This window comes from Lynx rufus, unplaced genomic scaffold (genome assembly GCF_022079265.1).
Source record: "Lynx rufus isolate CCGP_SWC_20201006 ecotype Redwood Valley unplaced genomic scaffold, mLynRuf1.p SCAF_7, whole genome shotgun sequence".
Lineage (NCBI taxonomy): Eukaryota > Metazoa > Chordata > Mammalia > Carnivora > Felidae > Lynx > Lynx rufus.
Window position 1 is genome coordinate 20,412,205 of NW_025814889.1, and position 19,557 is coordinate 20,431,761.

At 37.6% G+C, this 19,557-nt stretch overlaps 1 protein-coding gene across 1 annotated transcript in view; it reads right to left on the reverse strand.

Moving 5' to 3' along the window:
* DNAJC1 (DnaJ heat shock protein family (Hsp40) member C1) overlaps positions 1-18,394 on the reverse strand; it is a 219,546-nt gene extending 201,152 nt beyond the window's left edge. The window contains exon 1 of the mRNA XM_047065329.1: positions 17,895-18,394. Coding sequence (XP_046921285.1) covers positions 17,895-18,107 — 213 coding nt within the window. The 5' untranslated portion in view covers positions 18,108-18,394. The remainder of the gene's footprint in view (positions 1-17,894) is intronic.
* Between the last annotated feature and the right edge of the window lie 1,163 nt (positions 18,395-19,557).

The following is a 19,557-nucleotide window of genomic DNA, read 5'->3' on the forward strand; positions in this document are numbered from 1 at the left end:
ACTAAGTATATTTGCAACCATAAAGCTACTTTGACCCAAGCTATTAATTTCTCAAGTGACTAACATCTGAAACTATGATGAAATAGGTTTTGATTCACTGAAATAAATATTAGAAATTATTCGATATTTTTAAAATAACAAAATAAATGGATGGGTTTTTTTAGTCTAAAGTTGTCTGTTCAACTTCCCACATAATTATAAATAGGTTATAGGTTAAAGGCAACTTAAAAATACCCATTCAATTTATCTAATAAATATGAAGATATGTTGTTAATTTAGTTTATCTGTGATATAATTATATAGCATTCTTTTTCCAAAGAAATAGAATGCACATGGGTATATATTACAAATATTAACAGAACTCTAAAAGGAAATATTCACCCCTAAATGAATTAATTCTACTAATCCCACAACTCACTGTTCCCATTAGTCCATGTTACTGTCCCACTTTTGTGCACATATATAATTCCTACAAAATTATAACTAAATGTGAATATAACTTGGTATTTGGCTTTTTTTCACTTATATTATAAGTATTCTTCCATGTTGTTGCGTGCTTTTCACATATAGTATTTACTGAAACATTCTCTGGTTAAAATTTGATTGTTTCCAATTCTTTACTATTATTAGTAATACTATCAAAAGAACTAATGAATTAACAGATATAAAAAACAGGCTTTGTTATCAGTTTTGTAACATAATCTAGATAGTTTTGCATATTCTATGCTATCACAAAAACAAAGGTCAAGAAACATTGCTGCAGAGACAGGGTTGTTATCCACATCAGAAAACCCAACAATGATTGTCTGTAAGTGAAACGTCTTTTAAAAAGCTCATTATACCACAGTTGCCTTCCATGTTTCTATCTTTAAACACATCCTTCAGATTAACAACTAAGTATTAAATGTATATAATAATTACAAAACAAACGTATTCCTCAAATTATGTGTAAACTGATTATAGTTAAGTGCTATGAATCCAAAATGAAGGACTCTTTACCTTGCCTTGTAAATCTGAATTGTATACTTCTTTCCTTAAAATAAATCATTTATTGAAGCTTCGGTTAAGGATCATTCAATTCCATGAAGTTAATATCCACTGAAATTCTATGATTTTAGTACTGTCATCAAGTTAATTACTAAAACAGTTTTCAGTGAGGTTAACTCTCACTGTCCTATGGTTTGTTTTTTGCATCTTTGAAGACTGAATATAAGAGAACATAAAGTTATTTAGGCCCAGAAAGAGGTTTTGAAAATTTTTTATTTTATTTTAGAAAGAGAGAGCGCGCACAAGTAGGGGAGAAGGGCAGAGACAGAGCATCACAAGCAGGCTTCACACTCACATGGAGCACGATGCGGGGCTAGATCCCACGCCCCTGGGATTACGACCTGAGCTGAAATCAAGAGTCAGATGCTCAACTGACTGAGCCACCCAGACACCCCCAGAAAGAGAAAGAATTCAAGAGGCTTGCAAGTAGCATATATTTATAGCCAACATATATACGTGCATATAATTTAACTTTAGGACCATTCATTTCCCCCAACAATGGTTTTGATGACATGTATCTTGACTTTCACTATCTTTCTCTCCACCTGGCATATTTTTCTCGCTAAGGTTCAAGACAAAGTTGAGAACTCTCCTCTGAGCATCTCTAATAACAGGACCATATGCATCACTCTGAGGTCACAGAATCTACTTATTACCATATTCAAAACCTTGTGAGATTCAAGTACTTTAGAAATGTTACTTGACTGTTTTAGCACCCAGACGTGGAATAAAATCCAGGAATAGTGGTCAGAAAGCGAACTGTCTACTGTCCCTTTCAATACCTAATAGTCTTTTATAGTGCTGTGAATAATAGGCCTGATTATAGTTCTGGATGATAAATGGTTAAATGTTCTTAGGTAACAGGAAAACTGGCATTAAAAATAATAATTATTATAAAAGAAATGAAGCTTTTAAAAATATTCCAGGGTTAAAGTGGCACTGCAAGAACTTGAGGGACTTCCTCCCTAACCCCACTCCAAATACATACCAATGATACGATTTAAAAAGCGAAAACTACCAACACATAGCCATGATAAAACCCAGTTAAGTATCTCTGTAGACAAAAACAAATGGAAACTTGTAGCCCCAATTAGAGCTTAAGGTATAGTCCTACCGGACTCCATACCTACAAGTAGGCAGTGCATGAGAAAACGGACTCTCAAAGAGTAACGAGGACTAAACATTCTCTACAAAAGGCCTGGGATCAGAGCCAGGCTCAGTGCTTGAAACCAAGAGTTGCAGTGGACTCTACCACCTGTGGGGGGAAAAAGGTAAAAAGTGAAAAGGCGACTACCTGAGGCTACGACTTATAAAATACCACGTATCCTAGATGGTAAGACGCCATGGTTTCAGCCCCGCAGCCGAGACCAGGGTAAGCGATCCGCAGGGCTGGTAGCTGGATCTGCAGTGGCCCTAATATAACCTCAGGAGGGAGCCCTAAGCTGCCTATAGGAGTAAAAGCCACAGTGAAGCCCCTAGGGAGGGCTGCATAGAAAGGAGAAACTCCCACTCAAGATGAACTTAAAAACTAAAATACTATTGAAAGAAAAATAACATTTTAATCATGAAAGAGAAACTACTTTCTTCAAGTTGAACTACCTATGTGTAGTTCTTTATAATAATCTCCAAGTCTAAAAGATTTTTGTATCACAATGATAGGAAGTCTGAAGTAGACACACAACCCGCACAACTGCACACATGGGTCCTGCTTTAGGACTCTGTAACAACGTCTGGGTACAATTTTAATTAAATTAATCTTGTGGTCCATATTATCAAGGCTGGCATTCCCCAAATCATATCATGTTTTCAACTTTTAGAAATGTTCTGTTGCTGACTTTGATGAGCCCAGCAAATCATTTATAGTCATCTCAAATCATGCTGGATGTAATTCCAAGAGAACATAACTATGGTGGCTTAGGTCTTCCTTAGGGTGGATGTGGTACATATCTAAAGACCATCAAAACAAGAAGACCCCAAGGTTGCCTGTATATTTTCTTTGTATTTTATTTGCTTTATTGAGGTATAATTGACATACAAAGAATTGTGTGTATGTGTTTTTTTAAGTAACCCTACGATTGTAGAGAGAATCAACAAATAACTATTTTCCTTGTGCATTTTATTTTAAGGCATTTCAGAGCAATAATTTAGAGGGAATATATATTCAGGGGAGCTCCAAAGGAAAAATGCAAATGAAGCTGAAATTAGATATAAGAATTATGATTTTGGCTTTACATAACAACATTTCCACTGAGTACTATTATTTAAAAACTTAACAGGTTGTTTCATAACCCCACTGTTAGACATAAATAAAACAGGGTGGGTGACCATCTGTTGGGAGACCTATAGAAGAGAGTCCTATATGAGGAAATAGGTTAGATACTGGTGAGATCTCTTCCAATTTCAGGATTCTATTGTTGGTTTTTTCATTTTTGTTTTTGTTGGGTTTTTTTCACTCAACATAGAATTCTTAACATCTCTGACCTCAGTGTAATTTCCTTCTTGTACCAAGATTATTTAAAACAACAATAGCTAGATATGAGAATCATCAACATTAAGATCTACTTCTTTTCCTCAACTGTGTATGAAATTACAAAAGGTAAAGTCAAAAAGATCAGCAATTAATTATTCAGTCTAAAGGAAAGAAATACTTATTAGGAACTATGTAGAGGAGGCAGAGGCATCTAGTAAAACAGGATTATTTGGAATCCCTGATTGATATTTAAAGAGCCAAAATACTGGCAAACAAACAGAGGTGCATCTAGAAATCTCCTTTGAAAATCGTTTAATAAAAAGACAAAATAATCAAAATAGATGCCAGTAGAGAACACAGTGACTGTTTCATAGCTAACAACATATTTGATGGATGAGTTTCAAAATAAATAGAAAGAATGAGCAAAGGTTAAAATTACAGAACACTGGTGAATTCCTGGTTAAAGCAACATTGAAGATAATCCATTAAGTTAATAATACTTGAAGAATTATCAAACAGGCAAATCAGCAAAAGTAAATAACCAATTTGAATTAGATTGATTACTTTAAAACACCCTTATTAGTAGGCAGGCCTCTATGCATGGACGTTCAGAACCCACTGTCCTTAGAAAAGCAGCACGACTATACTGATAGCCTTTATAGGCCAAAGAAAAGAATGGGAAAATGTACAGATAACTAACTAGGAAAATGAGATTTAGCACAACTCAAACAATCTAAAAACAAAATAAAGCAAAAAAAACTATGCTCAGTTAAAATGCAAAAAAAAAAAAAAAACAAGAAAAAAGAAAAGAAAAGAAATAAGAAAAAAAAGAAAACTACAAACTATATCCAGACAAAATGGAAGTAGTAATTAGTGATTTTATCCAAAAATATTTAAATCTATCTCTACAACACAGAAATGCTAATTCTCTAAACCTGCGCTTTCCAAAGTGGTAGCCATTAGCCACATTTGAGCACTTAAAACATGCTGTTACAATGCAGAAACCAAATTTTTAATTTTATTTGATTAATTTACATTTAAATTTAAAATGTATTTGATTCAGTTACTGGAAAGCTTTTAAGGATGCTTGGAAAAATGAGTACATGAATCTACTTGTTAGCTGTACATTTTATGAAACCTCATGCAGATCAAGTATTTTCTATCAAAATTTAGTATCTGAAGTATAATAGAAGTATAAATGTAAAATACATACCAGATTTTGAAGACAGTAAAAAAGCCAGAATGTGAACTATCTCATTAATGATCATTTAAAATGTGATTACATGTTAAAATATTTTTGATACACTGGATTAAGATACTATTAAAATTATTTTAATGTTTCTTTTTCACTTAAAAAATTTTTTTTAATGTTTATTTCTTTTAGAGAGAGACAGAGTGCAAGCAGGGGAGGGGCAGAGAGAGAGGGAGACACAGAATCCAAAGCAGGCTCCAGGCTCTGAGCTGTCAGCACACAGCCTGATGCAGGGCTCGAACTCACAGACCACAAGATCATGACCTGAGCCGAAGTCGGACGCTTAACCGACTGAGGCACCCAGGCGCCCCCTTGTTTACTTTTTAAATGTAGCTTTCAGAAAATACAAAATTCCATTATGTGGCTTATATTATATATCTATTGCACAGTGCTGCTCTAAGGGATCAGTGGTTTGAAAAAGTGTCAAATGCCAAAAATTTGAAATATAGGTCAGGATTTTTAAGTAAAATATTACCTATCTCCCAATGTCACAAATATTACTTTAGGCTACTCAGAATTTTTTTTTTAATTTTTTTAAACGTTTATTTATTTTTGAGACAGAGAGAGACAGAGCATGAACGTGGGAGGGTCAGAGAGAGAGGGAGACACAGAATGTGAAACAGGCTCCAGGCTCTGAGCTGCCAGCACAGAGCCCGACGCGGGGCTCGAACTCACAGACCACGAGATCACGACCTGAGCCAAAGTCAGATGCTTAACCGACTGAGCCACCCAGGCACTCCTACTCAGAATTTTTATATTTATATATCCAAAGTTATTTGTATTCCCTTCACACAGAGGATTGGCACAAATTCTTTGTGTTACTGCAAACCATGGCAATGTTTGATGGTTATTCCATCATTAAGAATGAGTAAGTAACCAAGTATCTGAAGGACACGAATTCGTCAAAGACTTACTGATTCCTTTAATATTCAGATTTTCACACTGATACAATAAATAATGCTTTTGCATCTACGAGAGCTAAATAAGGATCTTTAGTATAGCAAAGATTTTAGTAAGGCGAATGTTACACATCTATTATACGTACGTATGTGCGTGCATATCTGCATACACACACACACACACACACACACAGGCTTACAAATTTTCCCCTGGAAGAAAAAATCAGAGCTATGTGCCTTCACAGTGCTTTTCCAATCTTTCTTATTTCATGGTATTTCACAGAAAATTGTATTTGTAAAGACACATTGGAGTAAACTGTTAAGGCCACCCAAGGGAAAACACCATTATCTAAGCACAGTTGCTTGTAGCACACCAGTTGGGAAGCTTGGTTTTAAAGGTTCACCCAAAACACTGCAAAAATCTCTGACCCATGTTTTATTTTCACCTGACTCAAATTTTATTTTTACTTATGCCTACAGTTGTGAAAACACAACCCCTCAACATTTTTACTGACAATATCCAAAGAAGGCCACAAGATGGAGATATTACACCATCACCATTTTTATTTGTAATTTATGCATTTTTCCAATTCCCCCCCCCCCCATGTATTTCCTACTTTCTCACCTCAGTGGTATTGCCAGCTATTGTCCCTATCCCTAACACTTACTCTGATTCCTCTGTCACTCTGCTGTAACAAGCTTTGTTATAGAAGTATTATATGAATATTATATGAATACTTTTCTTAATACTAAAAGCAGGCAAATTATTTTCTTCTAGCTCTATTTTTCTACCTCTCTAAAATTAAGGTAATCTTTATATATTTTTCTCCTGTAGGTGAATTTCTTTTAAAAATTTGCTACCCACAAAGTAATAAGCATTCTAAAAGTCATTTACTAGAATACATTGTTACTTTGTAAGGCTATATAGATTTACTTCATGTAGATATTGCTCCAAACTTCTCTGGAACACTGTTCTTTGAGAACAGTCCTTAAATCAGTTTATGAACCTTACATTAAATTTATATTCAGATCTTTTTATCAGTCCAAACTGTATTTAGCCAAGCTTGCTAACCCAATTTAGTCACTGAACTTAGCTCCAAATGACTATTAGGTATAGCTAAAAATCAAATCCATCTTAAAGACTTACTACTAATGAGAATAATCTGCCAAATATGCTGCAGGCTTTGAAGGTGATTCAAAATAAGTGGTTTCAACAATAGTTTGAGAGATGGCAGCATTACTGAAAACCTCTGACACTTCCCACAACTAATTTAAGATCAATCTAATTTGCTCTAAGTTAAACCTCATATGCTACTTCTAAAGGCATGATATAAAAAGTCACACATTAATTCTGTGAACTACTACAGATCTTACACAGCATGGCAGTCATTTAAATGTCTAAGCTAAAATGCTTTAAAACACAAGAAGTCTATTTCCCATCATAAATTAAAGCTCCATTAAAAAATACCGTAAGATATGATATAATCTCTACAAGTAAAATCACAATTTCCAGCTACATTATACGTACATGTTAACTTTCTCAAATCGAATTTAGAAACCAACTATTAACCAAAACACCACTTAAAGTCAGAAAAGAACCTAAATACTAATTTTTTATCTGTTAACTAAAAGCGTGGTCATATAAGATTTGCAATATTTTTTAATTACAAAAAGTCAGAGGCTTCCTGGTAATGTATAAATGTATAATGTATAAATGGTCATGGGATAGTATCCTTATCTTGATCCATTTTAATGCGGCATGAATAAAGTCCTTAAAAATTGACTGGAAATAAGAAGTCTCTACCTTCCTTCGTAGGCATGTAGATGTACCCTATGATTTCCCTAGATCTCTTTGGACCTTCCCAGTAAATGACAATGATCTTTCTGGTCTTAACTTGTTTTGACTACTGCTCATTATACATGCCACAGTAAAGACTCAGTAAAGTAGCTTTTTAAAATTATTGTGCCTTTAATAATCAGGAGTTGTGTGTGTTCCAGAATTTGTTTAACTAAGGAAATTATTCCCTCTTAGAATTTAGTGTTTGCGCTCAGCAGCATTTTAATATTGCTTCTTTTCCATTTTAATACTGCTGTTTATACTATGATACCCTTTATTTAATTCTTAACCTCAGACTCTTATCCTCAACAATTACTCTTTACCTTTAACAATTCAAATTCTATTAGCTGACTGTGTAGCTACACAGAACTTTATGCTTACTGCCTCACTGGCACTAAAATGGGTGTCTAATAATGAAACACATATTCTCTCTAACCAGAAATGTAGAATGTGGCATACCCTTGCTTTTGCAACATGCCCAATTACAAATGAGATTGTAGTTCATGGATGATATTAAGCAGAAACACCTACTAAATGAATTGTTGAATCCTAACCTTACTTACCTTTTTTTCATGTTTTTATTTACTTTTGAGAGACAGAGAGAGACAGAGCATGAGTGGGGGACGGGCAGAGAAAGAGGGAAACAGAATCTGAAGCAGGCTCCAAGCTCTGAGCTGTCAGCACAAAACCCAACGTGGGGCTGAAACTCACAAACCACAAGATCATGACCTGAGCCTAAGTTGGACACTTAGCCAACTGAGCCACCCAGGCTCCCCTCTACCTAATTTAATGTTAACAAGGATTTGAATGAGATCCAAATTCTAGATTAAGTTTCTAATTAAGTCCTAATGACACTCTTCAAAATTTCAGTAAATATAAGTTAGAAATCCAAACATTTAGCTCTTAAAACAGAATACTATGATGTTACTTAAAACACAGTAATCATTACAGCTGGGCTTGAGACAAGAAGACTTCAGGGAGACCCTTACCAACCACAGGGATAAAAGAGTTAAAAAAGAATCAGTCAGAAGTGAAAAACTGCAATAACTGAGACTGGAAAAAGGCTTGATGCGATGAACACAAGGCCGGAAGAAGCAAAAGAATGAATAAATGATATAGAAGACAGAAAAATGGAAAATAATGAAGCTAAACAAAAGAGAGAAAGAATAATTATGGAACACAAGAATAGGCTTAGGGAACTCAGTGACTCCACCAAATGTAATAATATTCATATCACAGGAGTGCCAGAAGAAGAGAGATAAAAGGGGGCAGAAAATTTGAGGAAAAAATAGCTGAAAACTTCTTTAGTCTGGGGAAGGAAACACACACATCCAGGAGGCACAGAGAACTTCCATCAAAATCAACAAAAGCTGGCCAACACTAAGACCTATTATAATTAAATTTGCAAAATATATGGGATGCTCATGCTGAGTGCAAGTGTCCAACTCTTGATTTCAGCTCAGGTTATGGTCTCACGGATTCGTGAGTCTGAGCCCCACATCGGGCTCTGCACTTAAAGTGGGGGGCCTGCTTGGGATTCTCTCTCTTTCCTCTCTCTGCCCCTCCCTCACTATCTCTCTCTCAAAAATAAACTTATTTTAATTTGCGAAATATAGTGATCAAGAAAAATTTTTATAAAGAAAATATCTTAAAAGCAGCATGGCAAAATAAGTCCTTAACTTACAAGAGAAACCCATAAGCCTAACTGGAGATTTCTCAACCAAAACTTGGCAAGCCAGAAGGGGGTGGCATGATATATTCAAAGCACTGAATGGGAAAAGTCTGTAGCCAAGAACATTCAGAATAGAAGGAGAGATAAAGATTTTCCCAGATACACAAAATCTGAAGGAAATCATGACCACTAAACCAGCCCTGCAAGAAATATTAAAGGGGACTGTCTGAGTGGAAAGACCAAAGGGGACTGTCTGAAAGGCCAAAAGTGACAAAGACAAGAAAGGAACAGAGAAAATCTCCATAAACAAGGACAAAGCAAGTAATAAAATGGCATTAAATACATATTTATCAATAACTACTCTGAATGCAAATGGACTAAATGCCTCAATCAAAAGACAAGAGTCTCAGAATGGATTAAAAAAAACAAAAACAAAAAATAAAAAAACCAAGACCCAGCTACATGCTGCCTACAAGAGGTTCATTTTAGACATAAAGACGCCTGCAGATTGAAAGTGAGGGGAAGGAAAAACATTTACCATGCAAATAGATGTCAAAAAAAAAAAAAAATCCAGAGTAGCAATACTAATATCAGACAAACTAGATTCTAAAACAAAGACTATAACAAGAGTTACAAGAACTGTATATAAGAACTGTACCATGATAAAGGGGACAATCCAACAAAAAGATATAACAATTGTAAATATTTATGCATCCAATATGGAAGCACCCAAATACATAAAACAATAACATATGTAATGGAAATAGATAATAAATAATAGATAATAATACAATAATGGTAGAGGACTTTAATACTCCACTTACATCAATGGACAGATCATCTAAACAGAAAATCAACAAGGAAACAATGGCTTTGAATGACACACTACACCAGATGGACTTAACAGATATATTCAGAACATTCCTCCCTAAAATAGCAGAATACATATTCTTTTCAAGTGTAGATGGGATGTGTAGATCACATACTAGGTCACAAATTAAACCTCAACAAGTACAAAAAAGATGGAGATCATACCATGCATATTTTCTGACCACAACACTATGAAACTTGAGAACAATCACAAGAAAAAATTTGGAAAGACCACAAATACATGGAGGTTAAACAACATACTATTAAATAATGAATGGGTCAACCAGAAAATCAAAGAAGAAATTTAAAAAATACATGGAAACAAATGAAAACAGAAACACAACAGTCCAAAATCTTTGGGATGCAGCAAAAGCGGTCCGAAGAGGGAAGTATATAGCAATATAGATAAAAAGCTAATAAACAGTCTAGCTTTATACCTAAAGGAGCTAGAAAAAGAAGAACAAACAATGCCTAAAACCAGCAGAAGGAAGGAAATAATAAAGATTATGGCAGAAATAAATGATATAGAAACTAAAAAAAATAATAATAAAATAAAATAAATAAAATGATAGGCCAGATCAACGAAACCAGGAAGTTGTTCTTTAAAAAAAATTAACTGATAAATCCCCAGCCACACTTACCAAAAAGAAAAGAGAAAGGACCTAAGTAAATAAAATCACAATGAGGAGAAATAACAACCAACACCACAGAAATACAAACAATTATAAGAGAGTATTATGAAAATCTATATGCCAACAAACTAGATAACCTGGAAGAAATAGATAAATTCCGAGAAACATATAAAGTACCAAAACTGAAACAGGAAGAAACACATAGAAAACGTGAACAGGTCAATAACCAGCAAAGAAATTGAATCGGTAATCAAAAATCTCCCAATAAACAAAAGTCCAGGGCTAGATGGCTTCACAGGCAAATTTTACCAAATGTTTAAAGGGTTAATACTTACTCTCAAACTATTCCAAAAAATAGAAAAGGAAGGAAAACTTTCAAATTCATTCTGAGGCCAGCATTGCCCTTATATGAAAACCAGACAAAGACTCCACTAAAAAAAGAAAACTATAGGGGCACCTGGGTGGCTCAGTTAGTTGGGCGTCCAACTTCAGCTCACGTCATGATCTCACAGTCTGTGAGTTCGAGCCCCGCATTGGGTTCTGTGCTGACAGTCCAGAGCCTGGAGCCTGCTTCAGATTCTGTGTCTCCCTCTCTCTCTGACCCTCCCCTGCTCATGCTCTGTCTCTCTCTGTCTCAAAAATAAATAAAAACATTAAAAAAAAAAAACAACTATAGGCCAATATCCCTAATGAACATGGATACAGAAAATCTCAATAAAATACTAGCAAACTAAATCCAATAGCACATTAAAAGAATCATTTACCACAACCAAGTGGGATTTATTCCTAGGCTGCAAGTGTGGTTCAATATTTGCAAATTAACCCGTGTGATATACCACATTAATAAAAGAAAGGATAAGAACCATATGATCCTTTCAGTATATGCAGAAAAAGCACTGGACAAAGCACATCTATTCATGATAAAAACCTTCAACAAAGTAGGTTAGAGGGAACATACTTCAACATCATAAAGGTCATATACAAAAAACCCACAACTAATACTATCCTCAGTGGAGAAAAACAGAGTTTTCTCTCTATGGTCAGGAACAAGACAAGGATATCTCCTCCACCAGGGTTATTTAACAAAGTATTGGGGGGCGCCTGGGTGGCTCAGTTGGTTAAGCGTCCCACTTCGGCTCAGGTCATGATCTCACAGTCCGTGAGTTTGAGCCCTGCGTCAGGCTCTGTGCTGACAGCTCAGAGCCTGGAGCCTGCTTCAGATTCTGTGTCTCCTTCTCTCTCTGACCCTCCCCTGCTCATGCTCTGTCTCTCTCTGTCTCAAAAATAAATAAACATTAAAAAAAAAAAACCACGAAGTATTGGAAATCCTAGTCATAGCAATCAGACAACAAAAAGAAATAAAGGCATCTAAATCGGTAAGGAAGAAGTAAAAGTTCCACTATTTGCAGATGATATGACTCTATATAGAAAACCCGAAAGCCTCCACCAAAAAATAGCTAGAACTGATACTGAATTCAGTAAAGTCTCAGGATACAAAAATCAATGCACAGAAATATGTTGCATTTCTATAGACCAATAATGAAGCAGCAGAAAGAAAAACCAAGAAATCAATCCAATTTACAACTGCACCAAAACCCATAAGATACCTAGGAATATACCTAACCCAAGAGGTGAAAGACTCTTAAAACAATAAAACACTGTTGAAAGAAACTGAAAAAGACACAAAGAAATGGAGACATTCCATGCCCATGGAGTGGAAGAACAAATATTGTTAAAAAGCCTACACTACCCAAAGCTATCTACATATTTAATGCAATCCCTATCAAAATAACACCAGCATTTTTTCACAGAGCTAGGACAAACAATCCTAAAATTTGTATGAGACCACAAAAGACCCCGAATAGCCAAAGCAATCCTGAAGAAGAAAAGCAAAGCTAGAGCCATCACAATTTTGGACTTTGTGTCATATTACAAAGCTGTAGTGATCAAGACAATATGGTACTGGTACAAAAATAAACACATAGGTCAATGGAACAGAAAACCCAGGAATGAATCCACAACTATATGGGCAATTAATATGCAACAAAGCAAGAAAGAATATCCAATGGAAAAAAGACAGTCTCTTCAACAAATGGTGTTGGGAAAACTGGACAGCAACATGCAAAAGAATGAAACTAAACTATTTTCTTACACCATACACAAAAATAAATTCAAAATGGATTCAAGACCCAAATGTAAGACCCATTAAAAATCCTAGAGGAGAATACAGGCAATAACCTCTTTGACATCGGCTGTAGCAACTTCTTACTAGATATGTCTCTTGAGACAAGTGAAATAAAAGCAAAAATAAACCATTAGGACTTTATCAAAATGAAAAGCTTCTGTACAACTAAAGAATTTATCAACAAAACTAAAAGGCAACCTGTAGAAGGGAAGAAGATATTTGCAAATGACATATTAAGTTAAGGATTAGTATCCAAAATATATAAAGAACTTATCAAACTCAACCCCCCCAAAAACCCAAATAATCCAATTAAAAAATGGGCAGAAGACATGAAAAGACATTTTTCCAAAGAAGACATCCAGATGGCCAACAGGCACATGTAAAGATGCTCAACATCACTCATCATCAAGGAAATACAAATCAAAACCACAAGGAGATACCACCTCACACCTGTCAGAACGGCTAACATTAACAACTCAGACAACAGACGTTGGCGAGGATGCGGAGAAAGAGTATCTCTTTTGTACTGCTGGTGGGAATGCAAACTGGTGCAGCCACTGTAGAAAACAGTATGGAAGTTCCTCAAAAAGTTAAAAATAGAACTACCCTATGATCCAGCAACTGCGCTATTATTTACCCAAAGAATACAAAAATACTAATTCAAAAGGATACTTGCACCCAGATGCTCATAGCAGCATTATCTATAATAGCCAAATTGTGGAAAGAGCCCAAATGTCTATGACTGATGAATGGATAAAGAAGATGTGAGATACACACACACACACACACACACACAGGAATATTACTCAGCCATAAAAAAGGATGAAATCTTGTCATTTGCAACAACATGGATGGAGCTACAGAGTATTATGCCAAGTGAAGTAAGTCAGTGAAAGACAAATACCAGATCATTTCACCCGTGTGTGGAATTTAAGAAACAAAGCAAATGGTCATAGTGGGGGGGAGGGGAAGAGAAAGAGAGAAAGCAGGAAACAGACTCTTAACTATAGAGAACAAAGTGATGGTTACAGAAGGAAGGTGAGTAGAGGGATGGTTTAAACAGGTGATGGGGATTAAGGACAGCCTGTTTCCGATTCTGTGTCTCCCTCTCTCTCTGCCCCTCCCCCGTTCATGCTCTGTCTCTCTCTGTCCCAAAAATAAATAAGCGTTGAAAAAAAAAAATTAAAAAAAAAAATAAAAAAATAAACAGGTGATGGGGATTAAGGAGTACACTTGTGATAAACACCGGGTGTTGTGAAGTGTTGAATCACTAAACTGTACATCTGAAATTAATATTACACTGTATGTTAACTAGCTGGAATGTAAATAAAAACTTAAAAGACAGGAACCATTTCTCACACTCATTAATATAGAACTCACTTTCACAAGTGTTTTGATGAAAACAAAAAAAGGTTTTTAAAAACATTTATAACTACAGTTTCACTGTAAAATGGGCTATGGTACTGCTTCCAATCAAAAGTTTCTCTTTTCACAACTCTTCTCCTTCCATCTCTGCACATTTCTATACAGGATAATATTTACGTTTCTACTATGTACCTAACTATGAAGTAAATAAAGATACCATACCATTTGTCCTAAAAATGAGGCAACTAACTGTCCAAGGTTATAAGTCAGAAACTGGTCTAGTCAAGTTCTAAAAGTCATCAGTCATTCCAATTACAGAGTTCAGAGAGTGACTGAGCCAACTATTTTAGAGCTGGTGGAAAAGGGGATAAAATGGATGCTACATTCAGTCTCTATCACCCCTGGCTTCTAATTGGCATATGGATATCACAAAAAACAATTTATATTGACTGTCTCCAATTCTTGCCCTTCTTTCTCTCCTAAACCCAATCTAACCAGGCTACTGATCTCACCACCACACCCAAACAGCTCCTGCTGAGGTAGCCAATGGGCTCCACACTGTCATATTCAACAGTCAATTCTCCGAACTCACCTTATTTTAATTACATCAGCATTTCTCCCACTTGATCATTTTCTCCTCTTTAAAATACTCTCTTTACTTGACTTGAAAGAGACCATCTTTTTCTTGGTTTGCCACCTCCTTCACTGGCTGGTCCTTCTCCATCTCCTTTGCTGGTTCTCCCACCTCTCCCTGACTCAAAGTTTGGAACTTTTTCCTGGTAACTCCAGACTTACATAACCAACTGTCTATATGCCAGGTCCACTTGAATGTTTAAAAGACACCTTAAATTTAGCATGACCCAAACCAAATTTCTGACGTTCCCCCAACCAGACCTGCTTCTATACCAGGCTTCTCTGTCTCAGTAGATAGCACCTGCAGTTAGACAAGTATTTTATTTAGTTACTGAGGCCAAAAGCTTTAGAATTATCCTCAACTTTTTCTTTCTCATATCCCACATTCAAACAATCAGTAAAATTCTGTCAGCACTTTGTTCAAATTAAATCCAGAATGTGACCAGATTTATTCCTACATTCCATACCACAAAGTATCCCACTAAGAAACGACATATATACAAACGATCCTCAACGTGACAATCATTCTGAAATCTAAGTCAAATCATGTACCTCTTCTGTTCAACTCTCCAACATGGATCCTCAACCTACTTATAAATAATAGCCAAAGTCCATGACTCTGATCTCATCTCCTATTACCGTCCCCCTGGTTCACCCTGCTCCAGCCACGCTGGCAGCCTTGCTATTCCTCAAACATCATGCAGGCTCTTGCCTCAAGGTCTTAGCATTTACGGCCTGCCTTTCTTGAATGTTCTTCCCCAACTTGTGAACATGACTCACTCCCTTCCTCCTTCAGAGGCCTTTTCTGACCTCCTGACATTTATATTTACTTGTTTGGCTGTTTACCATTAATCCCCCCCCTCCTAAAAAGTAAGTTTCATGAGGCTAGGGGGTTTTGTTTTATATACTAGACTAGTGCTTAAAATTCAGCGGGCACCAAATAAATCTCTGTTGAATAGACAACAAAACTGGTGAGTGTATACAGCCAGGTTGCAACTCTGAGTAACCTATCTACTTTGTCCTGGTCCCTCATGTCTGGCTAGTCACCAAGAGATTGATTGGCTCTGAGAATTACACATACAGGACCAAAAAAGAGGCTACATTTGTCTCTACCAAACTTCTGGTCCCCTGAAAGTCTTCCAAGAAAGTTAAGATGTAATGTAAAGAACTTCTTCCAATCAGTGTCTCTGCTTGGGTAGAATAAAATTTCTTCTGTCATTCTTTCCAATGTCAACACAACTAGATAGAGAAACACAGATGAAAACAATTTTCAGGATCCTTCTTTTCAAATTCTACCTTCACATAGAATCTTCTTGATTATCTATGCTTCTTTATTTTCCCATCTTTGCCATATAGTTAAGTGCTCTGGTTGTTCACACTGCCTAATTAACTCTGAAATTAAACTGCATGAAATTATAAATGAAAATTCTATGAGGGTTCACATGCAAGCTAGATTATATAATCTAAATTTTAAACTACTGCTACTAAATTTCTGTATTCTTTTAAAGGGGCTTAATTTTCCTTGAGTAACTGGAAAGCATCTTCAATAACTTTGGACAGGTTACATATAACAGGTTATATATAACCCTGTACAGAGTTTAACCAATCATGATAAATTGTAAAAAATATTCTTGATTTTTAAGGCATTCTTAAAAGTCTTCAGAGTTATATTTTCACTAATGATTTTTAAACATATTGCATGATCATTTACTCTGAAAATGAGGTATATTTTGTCTCCATAAGTAGGAACTGGCACCAAGTGAAGCTAATGAATATAGACAGACATCACATAATTACTTGCATGTAAGAATCTGAAGTGTGAATGCTTACGCTTTGTAACTCTTACACAAATGAAATCGTTAAAATCACGGTGGCATGGCAAAATGTTATATTCCATTATATTTCATTTAAACGTAAATTTCCATTTAGTGTTAAGTTCAACAGGTCATACAAATTTATGATAACCTATAGGAGGAAAATGTACATTTCATACCTAGTCACGTGAAGCGTACCTTGATGACAATTATTGGCAAACCTTATTTTTTTTTAACCCACATAACTATTCACAGCATTTTTGAAGGGTTCAGTCAGATCGTGTGAAATCCTGTCTTTCACCCCATAATCCTGAAATCAGTGAAATGTCATTTTATTTGACAGTAGGTTTCAGATAGAGATTGGATATACAAGCTCACTCACGACTCCCAAGGTAGGAGGTAAAGATCAACAAACGGACCTTACAAGTTAGTCTCAAGCTAAAAAAGAAAAGGAAGAGAAAAAGAAAGAAAACAATCCTGTGCTACTGGTTGGGCTTCTCTCTTCCTGTAGCACCCAAAGCGCCTCCAATGCCCAGAAAACTTAATAGATCCCTCTAATCTAATTCCAGGACCAACACGGTGGAGGTTTCAAGATCCTCCAGGTTTCCAAATTGTGACACGCACCCCTATCCAACAGGCTAAAAAGTCCAAAGTACAGCGCAAGAAAAACTTCTGCCACACGGACGCCAACCAAAAGGCATTCCTAATCTTCCCGGAAAGGAAGAAGCAAGGCAGCAGCTAAAATAAAAAGTGTAACCGGGTAGGTGAAAATTTAGGGGAGACGTGACTTTCTTTCCACATTCAGGGGCCAAGAAAGGAAAGGTGTCAAAGGTCTACTTATACCATTCTTCCTTCTTTCTCCAGCACAGCTGGGTGGAAGGATCCTCCGCAGAATGGCAGAGGAAAGAGAAGGTATCACCATCCCAGGGGCACCGTCCAACCTGTCACTGAGACCGGGTCAAGAGGAGCACGGCGAAGAGGCACTGGGGGAGGGGGACAAATCCTGCGGTCAGGGTTCCGAAGAGACTCCGGTGGGCCGAGCAGAGGAGGACAGCCAGAACCCAGGCTAACCAAGCCCTGGCCGCGGTGCCCGGCTCCCTCCGAGGAAAGCGGGTCAAAGCCCTCCCCACCCCCTCCCTTCCGCCCCGACCTGCACGTTTCTTTCCTCGAGCGGCCAAAGGAAGAGCAGCATTTGGGCCGGCCGGCGGCCCCGCTTACCTGCTCCACTCCGAGGAACTGGTAGAAGTTGAGCTGCACCTCCTCCACCAAGTCAAATAACTCCAGGTCTCCACTCTCCCAGCCGTGTGCCGGCCCTACAGCCGCCAGCAGCAGCAGCAGCAGCAACAGTAGTGGCGGCGGCGGCGGGAACCGCACAAGCCGACGCCAGCGGCGCCGAGGAAGCCGGGCCAGCCGGGAGCAGGTAGCCGTCATCGCGCTGGGCTCGGAAAGGTCACCCGCCTCAATGTGCCGTCGGCCGAGACCAGGGACGTGGCGGGCTCCACGGGCTGTGGGAACAGTGCCTGTCAGTCAGAAGCACGGGCAGCCGCACCGGAGAAGCCCGCCCGGCGGTCCGCCCCAGCGGCAGGGCAAAGCTGGGCGAGGCAGGGCGGCAGGAGCCTGCGGATTCAGCGGCGGGAGGGCGGGCGGGGCCGCAGGAGGCTCTACCTTCCGCAGACCCTCACCCCTAGGCCTACAAACAGCTGTGAAGCCAACGCCGGGCGCCGTGGTTGCCGAGGAGGAGAGGCTTCCCCTCGCTTCAGCCAATCCCAGGCCTCGCTTCCGGTGACATCACGTCTCCTAGCAACCGCGGGTGGGTGGGCGGAGCCGGAAGTAGGGAAGCCGGGCGCCCCAGATTGGGGCCTGTGAGAAAAGCGTTTCTGTAGCTCGCTCTCACTGAGAAGCACACAGATTAAAGCACATAGGCATCGCGCGTGTACCTGGAACATACTAATTATAAATTTCCCGCGAAACATCCACCTTTTTAGTCCCCCTCCCATACTGAAAACTAAGAACATATTTGAAGACTGATTTATTGATTATGGCCCCTGTTCCATGCATTTCATGATACCGCCAACATAAAGCTATAGGAGAAGGGGCAAATCTAGTGCGTTGTCTAGATTGTCCTTTATGACAGAGGTAAAGCAGAAATGGAATTCAGACCAACACAAAAAGTACACTTCTAATGAAGATTTACAGGCAAAATACCATAAAATAGGCAGATTGGTAGAATTAATAATGGGCAATCATGGTCTTAAGGGAAGTGCCGTTTATCCACTTAGTCCATTTCTAATTGGGGTTCCTTTCCCAACTGAGATGTTTTTAAAGGCAAAAAGGCTTAAAATCTTTCTCTTTCCACCAGTGTCTTACCTTCTAGTCCTATGTTGCTTCTGTTCGGTATCTTTTAAATGTTTTTCCTCTACCACTACTACTTTCTCTTGCATGAAACCTTATTTTCTTAGGCATCTCATACTTCTCTTCCCTAACCCCCTACTCTTGTTGAGGAAGTAGAGGGAACAAAAAAATGCTTGTATAACAGGATGCTTGCCCAGTTTTGAAAATTTTACACTACATTTTTCCCATCTTAGACCTGTCCAGTTAAGCTCAATAGGGGAGTGATAAAACTACTTGCACTCTTACAGTAAGAATATGTTTATAAAGGTTAGAAAAACAGTATCTAGGAAGTAAATCTTAAGAAATCCTTTCATTAGTATACAGCTTAAAACAATTTTTAAATAGTCATAAACGAATGCAAGAATATCTTGCTTTAAAATGTATATGCTTGGGGCGCCTGGGTGGCTCAGTTGGGTAAGCAACCGACTTCGGCTCAGGTCATGATCTCACAGTTCATGGGTTCAAGCCCCATGTCAAGCTCTGTGGTGAC